The following is a 12,261-nucleotide window of genomic DNA, read 5'->3' as shown; positions in this document are numbered from 1 at the left end:
AAAATGTTAAGGGTTTACCTATAAATTTCTAAAGGTTCAAAGTGTTGGGAAGAAGTAAATAAAAAAAAATTCTACGATTCTTTTATTCGGAAGAGTTGTCAAAAATCAAAATAAAAGATTGCGTTAAAATAAAATTATACTGTCTTCTTTACGGTTTTACTTCTGTGATTGACAAATTAAATAAGACTGTAAAATATAGAGATTGGATTTTGAATTATTAAGAGAGAGAGAATTTATGTTAAAAAATCACAAAAACAATACAAACAAGAAAAATGTGTCTAAAAGCCTTATGGCTTGTACGGCCACTCTCGAAACTACAAAACAAATCACTTATCAATGGATTCCCATAATCAGCAAAAAAACGAAAAAAACAAGCAAAAAAGTAACCACTTGAGACCCCGTACTATACTAATCTAATATAACAACACTATTATATACTATAATAGTTTTTTACTGTTTAAAAAAAATAGAGTTTTGATACAGAAAAAATTCAGCGTAAAGAGCAAGGCGTTGAGCAGAGGACATCCCCTTTCATATACGGAATAATTTTTATTTGTTTTAAGTTTTAATTTCACACCCTACTTTCAGTTATAAAAACTTGTTTTTTTTATTTAATAGAAATAAAGCTTGATAAGGGTTCCATTGTCTATGGGCCCTTCCAACTTCAATATGCCGCCCACCAAGTGCAAAGTACAAGTCATTTACATATATTGCAAGCAATAGTAGTCCCAAGGGGGACCCCTGTGGGACTCCACATCTTACTTTATGATCTATTGATGGACCTCCAATTTCACAAGAAAGAGCTCCATCTTCAAGATAAGAATCAAAAAGTCGCATTGCATTACATAAAAAGAAGGTAAAAATACCTCTTGCAACACTTTGTAGGGAAAAAGTTTTTTTTTTTTTAAACAGGATTGACTGCCAATAGACATAAAACAAAAGGTGGGAAGCAATTTTTAAGGTTTTCCCCAAAGTCTGAGGCAAGCTATCGTAAGTCTTAAATGTCAACAGAAATAAACTTTTAAGGGGACATATATCGAGTAAGTATAGAGTGGGAATATCTTTGTTAGTACTTCTTGCTAAAATGAAAGTTTGTTATTACTTTACTTCAAAATTGAAAATAAAGATAATACAAAAAGTTCAAGAGGAGTTAGGTGTTATTTCAGGCTGAATTTGTTAATAGATAAATACATGGAAAATATTTACATTCCTTATACATACCTTCAACATCACATACTATATATACCCTTAGCAACATTACCAACATACCGACATACCAACAAAATTTAACAACATACCAACATTATATTACATTACAATACATACCTTTAGCATTATCTATTTTGACAGTAAAGCATATAAAAACCGGACGTTTTGATAAAGTAACTGGTCTGCTCAATATGCAATATGCTCTACAGAAAAAAATAAATAAAAATTCATAATATACCCATCAAAATTTAATTGAAAATGGGAGATATAGAAGAAGATGAAAAGCCATGTTAGTTCATAAAATATTTTAGAATGGGGAGGGGTCCCTACAACTGTTGTACATGGTCTTCTTTGTCCTTTGAAAGTGAAAACTATTGTTATTCTTGAAAGTTTTGATCTTCAGTCATTTGGCAAGAGGAAACTAATTTTTCAAAAGTCAAATAGCTTAAAAAGTGATGTTCAAACAGAATCCTAATTTTTCTATGGTTGCTTGAAACTTATATCCGTGAGTCTTTGAAACTAAGGCACAACTTTAATTGAAAACATTAAAAAACAGTTTTTTCCCTCTAATAGTGCTATCTCCTCAAAAACTTAAAGCTCAAACCATAAGTTAAAGAAAAAAATGAACCTAAATTAATTTTAATTATATAAAATTTAAAATATGAAAAATCAAAATACATTTTAAATCTCAACTATTTTAAATATTGATACTAAGCATATTCAGTACCAAACAAGTTTTAAATTGACAAATAGGGGTTAGAGTGAAATGGAGTTTGGAAAATATAAACGAGCTTGTGCTAGACTGGCAAAGGAAAAGATTTAGGCAAAAAGAATATAATACATTAAAAATATATAGGCTAAGCATTTAAAGACATAGTAGGACGTTTTGAAATTTGCTCAAATACAACTAAACTATGACAGACGAAGTTTTTTTCAAAAATAAGAAGTATTTTGTTTTTTTGTAATTTTATCAGATAAAAACCACTTGCTGTCTGTTTTGTATTTTCTTTTTCACGCCTTGTTTCCATTGTGCTTTGAAGTTGAAGTCATTCCATTTATCAGACATACAATTTAAGTTATCAGAATTTGTAATTTCGTTGTTTTAATGCATAGTTATGATAATTATATTAGACTTCATTAAAATTTAAATTTTTATCTGAGTTTTGTCTGCTTCTTTGTCTTTCCATTACGTTTTTTGGATCAGCATACCATGGATTGTCTTGTTTTGTTTGTTTTCTTCCTTTTTTATTCCTGCTTATGAACGCGTATGAATGTGAAGCCAAAATATTCAAAACTTTACCGTTATTATTTTAAAGCAGTATACCTTTAGATGTTTTTTCCATTATTTTATTAAAATATTATACCCCTATCTCCCTAGTTAAGCTTTTGTTTTGACAATTTTTATACTGAAGAAACAAAAGTATTCTCCACATTTTGGGACAAGGGCAGATTTTTTTACTTAATTTTAGTTATGTTTAATTTGTTTGATTTTTACTGAATTTCGTTAAATGTAGGAGTAGTTAATTGATCTATCCCCCTATCCTGTTCTTGCTTGGCACCCTTTTGCCATTAATTTTTACATGTAACAATTTTCATTCTACTCTAGGGGATGAGCGACAGTTGCTACCAAGTACATCCTCATTTCACTTGGCAAAAGACTGTCTTGAGGTATCACTGTTTGAAGAAGCATTGAAAAATCACTTTTTTGCGACGAAATTCCCCACTATCAAAGGAGTGAACAAGAACGTATTCTTTTTAAGTCACGATGTATTTGAAAAAGAGGTACGGACCCTACGGTGTGTCATAAGAAAAGATTGTGTAAGAATGGAAACATTGTACAAAAACTCACAAATTACAAACTTTATTGCCACTTTTTTCCCCATAAGGAGAAAAAAGCATTAAAAATTGCTCGCCATCTAAGTGAAATTATAAGCACTGTTTTGACGAACCAAACATCCCTTCTTCAAAAATAATTTTGTGACTCAAACCTTTTTTGTTTCCTCTTCTTGATACATTTTGGCGTGCCTTGCTTTTTGTTCGTCCACAGAGAGATGCCGAACCAGCTCAATGTTTGACAGTCTTTCATCTTTTATTCATATTAAATAAAAAAAACAATTTTTTTTTAACTGAAAGTAAGGAATGACGTTAAAACTTAAAACGAACGGAAATTATTCCGTATATGAAAGGGGCTGTCCCCTCCTCAACGCCTCGCTCTTTACGCTAAAGTTTTTTAATGTTTAAAAATAGAGTTGTGAGAAAGTCAAACTTTAGCGTAAAGAGCGAGGCGTAGAGCAGGGGACAGCCCCTTTCATATACGGAATAATTTTTGTTCGTTTTAAGTTTTAACGTCATTCCTTACTTTCAGTTAAAAAAACTTGTTTTTTTTATTTAATTTTGGAACGTTCTTGAATTAATGCAGATTTTGATCTTGGCTCACCGTACATGAATAATTAAAACAAAATTTTCATATTAATTTTACTTTTATTTTGTTAAATGGCTTTCTTGAAACTTGTTTAATTTTATTTACAAACGTTTTTATTAGTAATAAATATACATAACTTACGAATTAACTTACGTAACTAACTTCTATATTCATATATTTTTAATACGTATATTAGGGGGTTCGCCCCCTAGTCGATACCTTGCTCTTTACGCTTAATTTCGAAGTTTGTTCTAATTGTTTAAAAATGACCCTTAATCACAAAGGCCGTTAATTAGAATAAATAGCTCTTATGAAAGTACTAAAAAAATTTTTACTTAAAGAGCGAGGTATTGACTAGGGGATGAACCCAATCATATATGTAATATTTTCTGTTCGTTTTAAGTTTTGATGTTGCTGCTGTTGCAGTTGAAAAATATGTTTTTTTATATTTAATTTCTGATCTTTTTTTAAATAATGCTGGGAAATCCGGCGTCCCCTTCATAGCAATGTCCCTTCCCCCATGAACACTTCCTTCACTGAAAGATCCTCCCACATAGCCCCCGACCCAACCCTCCCCCCCACTACCAGAAAAAATCCCCCCTGAAAACGGCTGTATACTTCCCCATAACCAATACTATATGTTAACATTGAGTAAAGTTCATAACTTTCAGCCCTCCCCCGAGAACTTCGGGGGATTAAGTCATGCTAAAAGACATACTTATCATATTTTTGAACATGCGGAACAAAATGGCTATCTCAAAATTTTTATCGGGTGACTTTGGGAAAAAAATGAGCGTGGGAGGGGGCATAGTTGCCCTCCATTTCTTAGGTCACTTAAAAAGGGCACTAGAAATTTTAATTTTCATTCCAATGAGCCCTCCCACGATATTCTAGGACCACTGGATCGATACGATCACCCCTGGAAAAAAAATTTTAAAAAATAAAATAAACACGCATCCGTGATCTTTCTTCCGGCAAAAAATACGAAATTCCCCATTTTTGCAGATAGGAGCTCAAAACCTCTTCAGCAGGGTACTTTGATAGGCTGAATCTGATGATGTGATTTTCATTAAGATTCTATAGCTTTTAAGGGGTCTTTCCCCCTTTTTTCGAAAATCAGCCAGATTTTCTCAGGCGCATAACTTTTGATGGATACGGCTAAACTTGATGAAACTTACATATTTAAAATCAGCATTAAAATTTGATTCTTTTGATGTATCTATTGGTATTAAAATACAGTTTTCTAGAGTTTTGGTTACCTCCTTACTTACAGTTCGTTACCACGAACTGTTTGAAAATAATACCTAACCTTGTTAAAACTTTTCTTTGACCAAAATAAAAATCCAGATTTTTTTCTTTCAAAAACAGTAAAGACCTGTACTAAGTGGAACACGTGGAAAATTTTTCAAGTATTTCGAGAGTGAAAATAATATAGTACATATCTAAAACAAACATAACTAATTGTCGATGAACAAAATAAAACTCAAAATGAACAGAAAACACAACTAATAGTCAAGTCAAACTAAAGCTTATGTAAATTTTAAAAATTGATTATTTGAAACTGCAATGGAATGCTGGGAGGACTTTAGCCCCAAATCAAAAGACAATAACTACATATATGTTGTCAAAACGGTGTATCTAAAATGCTTTAGGAAAGCTTTAGCGCATAAGTCGAAACTATTCAGGAAGGGGATGTTTAACTAAATGAAAACCCACCATTTGCATCTAGGTTGTCAAAAAGCACATTTGCAATATTTGTTGATTACTTAATGGTAATCAATTGTAACTTCCAGCAAATGTTTTACTAAATCACCACACTCTTTTTCGATCTAAGTTGTTAGTGGGTGTTTCGGCATTATATCTTGAATGGCTAAGGCTGAACCTTTGGGGGACTTTTCTATTAAGCTCAAGGACGCTATATGCAGGTATTTTATCAAAGTGCAAATAAGTAATATGTCAGTAATAGCAACAAACATAGGCGTACAGAATGGGGGCAGAGGAGGGCATCTATCCCCCATAGAACTTCAAATTTACACTAGACTTTGTTGAAAAAACAGTTGAAAAAAGGAAGATGGTTAAAAAAGCAGTTGATAAAAGGCAGATGGTTGAAAAAGCTGGAAATAAATAGCTGGAATGGCAGAATAAAAGTCAAACAAGAAGCAATTATCCATAATGTCTTGGAAAGATTTAGATTTAATCAAAGAAGATTGATTAATATTGAACCTTATTGATGATTTATGATTTTTGGTGATTACTTATTAATAAATTATTTCATATATATGATAGAACTTGCTGGCAATGTAAGTTTTTGTTAACTGCCAATATAGTTTCAGCCGCCCACCCTTCATCAAAGAATCAGCTGCCTCCCCCCTCCCCTAGAGAAGAAGCTACGTACGCCCATGGCAACGAATATAAAATCATAACTTTAGTACTATTTACATTTTCATAATATTGCTTCTCCTACTACTATTGCTAGTGCTAAGGGTTTTAGTAAATGTTTCAGGGAACGGTTTGGGCATTGTTAAAGTAAATCAAAACACACCAGGTACATTTAGGTTATCAAAAGTGTCAACCGTATGTTTCCTATATATTCGATATTTATGTGACATGGGTACTTTTTAAGCACATGAGGATTTTATTTGGCAACATGACGATTATCAAGAGTAATTCGGTGATTATAAGAATCTTTTCGATAAACAGCACGGTCATGTGAAAAATCTTCTCTATTCATTTCGTCTAATTTTGGATCATAACGACGTCGATACTTTGGTTTTTCAGCATCCGCTAGAGATGTGACAGTAGTAAGGCAATAGGGAATCCGACCAGTGATTGCGTAATATGCCTTACCACGGGTCAGTCACCTATTACTACGAACGGTACTTGCCTTAGCAGACGGGTTTTCAAAGGTAGTGTGAAATTGGGACTGTATTAATTATTTTTTTCCAGTATTTCTAAACTCGTATTGTCTATAAATTTATTTACATAGGTTAAGCTTCCGATGGTTAAGAAAGCGTAACGGGTAATTAAAGTATGGGAAATGGGGTGTTACACTTAGAATGCTTTTAAGTTGAAAATTGTGACGTAAAAATAACTCTATTCGCGAATTTTTTGCGAAAAGATATTTGCGTGAAGGTATTGCGTTGATTAAGAAACAAAAGGTTGATGATTAAGATATAGATTTGTCTAATTCTCGTCAGAAAACCAAATCATATTCAAATATTTTCTTGGGGGGAAAATTTTAAGTTTTTGTATTAATTTGGATTTTAGTTCACATTTAACAAACTTAGTCGTAGTTAAGTGAAAGTGTTTTTCTGAACTTTCAGAGGGATGAGGGGGTAACTATTTAGTTTAAAAATTAGTTTACGAGTAGAAAAATGCATAACTACAGATAAGGCTATTGTGTTTTTTTTCTGAACTTTCTGAGGGAGGTGGGGGGGGGGGGGTAACTATTTAGTTTAAGAAATTAGTTTAAGAGTAGAAAAATGCTTCACTACCGATAAGGCTATTGTGATCTTATGAACTTTCTGAGAGAGATGGGGGGTAATTTTATAGTTTAAAAATTAGTTTACGAGTAGAAAAATGATTCACTACAGATCAGGCTATTCTGTTTTTCTGAACTTTCTGAGGGAGGAGGGGGTAGCTATTTAGTTTAAAAAATTTGTTTACGAGTAGAAAAATGTTTCACTACAGATAAGGCTATTGTGTTTATCTGAACTTTCTGAGGGGAGATGGCGATGGTAACTATTTAGTTTAAGAAATTAGTTTACGATTAGAAAAATGCTTCACTACAGATAAGGCTATTGTGTTTTTCTGAACATGTGTGTTTTTTTCCGAACTTTCTGAGGGAGGAGGGGGTAACTATTTAGTTTAAAAATTAGTTTACGAGTAGAAAAATGCTTCACTACAGATAAGGCTATTGTGTTTTTCTGAACTTTCTGAGAGAGGAAGGGGTAACTATTTAGTTTAAAAATTAGTTTACGAGTAGAGAAATTCTTCACTACAGATAAGGCTATTGTGTTTTTTTTCTGAACTTTTTGAGGGAGGTGGGTGGGGGTAACTATTTAGTTTAAGAAATTAGTTTACGAGTAGAAAAATGCTTCACTACAGATAAGGCTATTGTGTTTTTCTGAACTTTCTGAGAGAGGTGGGGGGTAACTTTTTAGTTTAAAAATTAGTTTACGAGTAGAAAAATGCTTCACTACAGATAAGGCTATTGTGTTTTTCTGAGGGAGGAGGGGGTAGCTATTTAGTTAAAAAAATTAGTTTACGAGTAGAAAAATGTTTCACTACGGATAAGGCTATTCTGTTTTTCTGAACTTTCTGAGGGAGGAGGGGGTAGCTATTTAGTTTAAAAAATTAGTTTACGAGTAGAAAAATGTTTCACTACAGATAAGGCTATTGTGTTTATCTGAACTTTCTGAGGGGAGATGGCGATGGTAACTATTTAGTTTAAGAAATTAGTTTACGATTAGAAAAATGCTTCACTACAGATAAGGCTATTGTGTTTTTCTGAACATGTGTGTTTTTTTTCCGAACTTTCTGAGGGAGGAGGGGGTAACTATTTAGTTTAAAAATTAGTTTACGGGTAGAAAAATGCTTCACTACAGATAAGGCTATTGTGTTTTTCTGAACTTTCTGAGAGAGGAAGGGGTAACTATTTAGTTTAAAAATTAGTTTACGAGTAGAGAAATTCTTCACTACAGATAAGGCTATTGTGTTTTTTTTCTGAACTTTTTGAGGGAGGTGGGTGGGGGTAACTATTTAGTTTAAGAAATTAGTTTACGAGTAGAAAAATGATTCACTACAGATAAGGCTATTGTGTTTTTCTGAACTTTCTGAGAGAGGTGGGGGGGTAACTTTTTAGTTTAAAAATTAGTTTACGAGTAGAAAAATGCTTCACTACAGATAAGGCTATTGTGTTTTTCTGAGGGAGGAGGGGGTAACTATTTAGTTAAAAAAATTAGTTTACGAGTAGAAAAAATTTTTCACTACAGATAAGGCTATTATGTTTTTCTGAACTTTCTGAGGGGGGATGGCGATGGTAACTATTTAGTTTAAGAAATTAGTTTACGAGTAGAAAAATGCTTCACTATAGATAAGGCTATTGTGTTTTTGTGAACATGTGTGTTTTTTTTTCAAACTTTATGAGGGAGGAGGGGGTAACTATTTAGTTTAAAAATTAGTTTACGAGTAGAAAAATGCTTCACTACATATACGGCTATTGTGTTTTTCTGAACTTTCTGAGAGCGGTGGGGGGTAACTTTTTAGTTTATAAATTAGTTTACGAGTAGAAAAATGCTTCACTACAGATAAGGCTGTGGTGTTTTTCTGAACTTTCTGAGGGAGGAGGGGGTAACTATTTAGTTTAAAAAATTAGTTTACGAGTAGAAAAATGCTTCACTCCAGATAAGGCTATTGTGTTTTTCTGAACTTTCTGAGGGAGGAGGGGGTAGCTATTTAGTTTAAAAATTAGTTTACGAGTAGAAAAATGCTTCACTACAGATAAGGCTATTCTGTTTTTTTGAACATGTGTGTTTTTTCTGAACTTTCTGAGGGAGGAGGGGGTAACTATTTAGTTTAAAAATTAGTTTACGAGTAGAAAAATGCTTCACTCCAGATAAGGCTATTGTGTCTTTCTGAACTTTCTGAGAGAGGTGGGGGGTATTTTTTAGTTTAAAAATTAGTTTACGAGTCGAAAAATGCTTCACTACAGATAAGGCTATTGTGTTTGTTTTTTTTTCTGAACTTTCTGAGGGAGGTGGGTGGGGGTAACTATTTAGTTTAAGAAATTAGTTTACGAGTAGAAAAATGCCCCACTACAGATAAGGCTATTGTGTTTTTCTGAACTTTCTGAGAGAGGTGGGGGGTAACTTTTTAGTTTCAAAATTAGTTTACGAGTAGAAGAATGATTCACTACAGATAAGGCTATTGTGTTTTTCTGAACTTTCTGAGGGAGGAGGGGGTAACTATTTAGTTTAAAAAATTAGTTTAAGAATATAAAAATGTTTCACTACAGATAAGGCTATTGTGTTTTTTCTGAACTTTCTGAGGGGGGAGGGCGATGGTAACTATTTAGTTTAAGAAATTAGTTTACGAGCAGAAAAATGCTTCACTACAGATAAGGCTATTGTGTTTTTCTAAACATGTGTGTTTTTCTTCTGAACTTTCTGAGGGAGTAACTATTTAGTTTAAAAATTAGTTTACGAGTAGAAAAATGCTTCACTACAGATAAGGCTATTGTGTTTTTCTGAACTTTCTGAGGGAGGAGGGGGTAACTATTTAGTTTAAAAATTAGTTTACGATTATAAAAATGCTTCACTACAGATAAGGCTATTGTGTGTTTTTTTCTGAACTTTCTGAGGGAGGAGAGGGTAACTATTTAGTTTAAGAAATTAGTTTACGAGTAGAAAAATGCTTCACTACAGATAAGGCTATTGTGTTTTTTTTCTGAACTTTCTGAGGGAGGAGGGCGGGGGTAACTATTTAGTTTAAGAAATTAGTTTACGAGTAGAAAAATGCTTCACGTATTTTTACGTGAAAACAACTTCAACCGTGCCCAGCCCCCCGCGATCAGAAATTAAATTATAAAAAAGTTTCTTCTACTGAAAGTAAGGAGTAACATGAAAACTTAAAAACAGACAGAAAATAGATTTTTACGTGAAAACAACTTCAACAGTGCCCAACCCCCCGCGATCTTCACCTCTTGAATACACAATACCGAAACTTCATTCAACTTTCACGTAAGAAAATTATGGAAAATACAATTCTCTAGTTCAAATGTGGAACTTAAGTCCAGTTTTGGATACTCATAATGATGAGGACTGATGATTCTAATTCAATATTTTTTTTTTATAAAAACCTACTTTTTTTAAACTTCAAAATTATTCAACTTTATTTTTTTGTTTTTTTATTTTTTTTTTTGTATGTATCTTAAAATGACAAAATATGCTTACGGTTCTAACAATTGTACTCTATTTCTCAGAGACACGATGCGGCTTTCCCACTGGTACTCTATGGGCGGTTATCGACACTACCTAGTTTATTGCATGCATTAAATTATTTTTTTTTACGCAGTTGAGCGATAAACACATAAGTCATATCTTAAGAAAAAAAAGTGAAGATGGAACATTTTAATAAAGTGTGTTCACATGATAATGTTATTGTAGCATTGAATGCCAACAAGGAGAAGTATTTAAATTATGAAACAAGTACAAGTGGTAGCACTATTGGAAATGTATGCATGCATTGTCATGTCAGTAAGGAATTAAATTTCTTTGGAATACCGAAAAGATTCCATTGTACAAATGGTGGATATGCGAGATTGAGATCTCCGGAGATGATTTCACTCAAAGAGAATGCCAACATAAAGATAATCGTTGATGATAGAGGACAACTCCTTACTACTTTTGCAGGTAACACATTACCTACTGATACATCTAATTGTCATCTTTTAGGTATTAGCATTCAACGGACGGTCAATAAAAGAAAGGCCTACTCTTCTACTAATATCGTAAACCATATCTTGGCTACGTGCCGAAACTGTTACCTGTGTAAAAATAATGTAATAATAGACAGTGAAATTGCCAGAAAAATAAAAAGGGCATTGTCAGAAAATATCACTATGGAATATCAAGATGAATTGACGAAAAACAAAGTGCCAGCAAACGTTACTACCATTAATCAAACAGTCGATGAATCAAATAATAGCAAAGATGAAATGTATATTGAATCTGTCGGTGACACACCAGTAAATATTGTGTATGACTCAAAATGGAATAATGATTATTCTACCGATTTTGAGTTAAGAGAAGACAATAGCTACAATATCAAGAGAGAACATTGTGAACTATTTTATGGAACAGATTCAAAATGTCCAAAGTTGATCATATATATTAATAATGTATCATAATATATTTTTGTATTAATATTCTACATGGCGTTATTTCATTAAAAGTATATTATGCATTATATTGTTACGTGTTCATTATTTTTAGAGTAAGCTAGCATATCAAACGTTTAGGAAAAATTGTAAGTAAGTAGCAAATTCTTTCTTGAATTCACCTGCTGGATAAACAAAAAGACATTTCGTTCAAGAAATTATGACAAAATTCCAAGTAAGTAACAAACTCTTAATTGTTTTCACGACATAGATATACGATGTAGAAATTTAATTCAAGAAATTATGAAGAAATTCTCAGTAAGTAACAATTTCTTTCTTGACGTCAACTCTTGGATACACAATACGGAAATTTCATTCAAGAAATTATGAAAATATTTGTAAGTAAGTAACAAACTCTTTTTGATTTCATCTCTTGGATATACAGAATAGATACTTCATTCAAGAAATTATGCAAAAATCGCAAGTAAGTAACTTTTTTTTTCTCTTTATCACAAACAATTTTCACTTAGCTACACGATGTAGAAATTTAATTCACGAAATTATGAAAAAATTCTCAGTAAGTAACAATTTCTTTCTTGAAGTCAACTCTTGGATACACAATACGGAAATTTCATTCAAGAATTTCATGAATTAGATCACGTGCGCGCGCACGTAACCTCATCTAAATTAACCTTAAAAAATGAAATAAAGCTATGTTGACTTTGCATATTTTATTCAACATAACCGAGAA

At 32.4% G+C, this 12,261-nt stretch overlaps 1 protein-coding gene across 2 annotated transcripts in view; it reads left to right on the top strand.

Moving 5' to 3' along the window:
• LOC148948971 (uncharacterized) overlaps positions 1-12,261 on the top strand; it is a 364,117-nt gene that overhangs the window by 191,917 nt on the left and 159,939 nt on the right. For both annotated transcript variants that reach the window (XM_089094847.1, XM_089094846.1), the window contains exon 10: positions 2,816-2,991. In XM_089094847.1, coding sequence (XP_088950973.1) covers positions 2,816-2,991 — 176 coding nt within the window. The remainder of the gene's footprint in view (positions 1-2,815; positions 2,992-12,261) is intronic.

This window comes from Artemia sp. Qi Xiang Cuo, chromosome 9, assembly GCF_049724085.1.
Source record: "Artemia sp. Qi Xiang Cuo chromosome 9, ASM4972408v1, whole genome shotgun sequence".
In the NCBI taxonomy this organism is placed as follows: Eukaryota; Metazoa; Arthropoda; class Branchiopoda; order Anostraca; family Artemiidae; genus Artemia; species Artemia sp. Qi Xiang Cuo.
The sequence above is the reverse complement of the archived record's forward strand: the minus strand, read 5'-3'. Positions and strand labels throughout refer to the sequence as shown.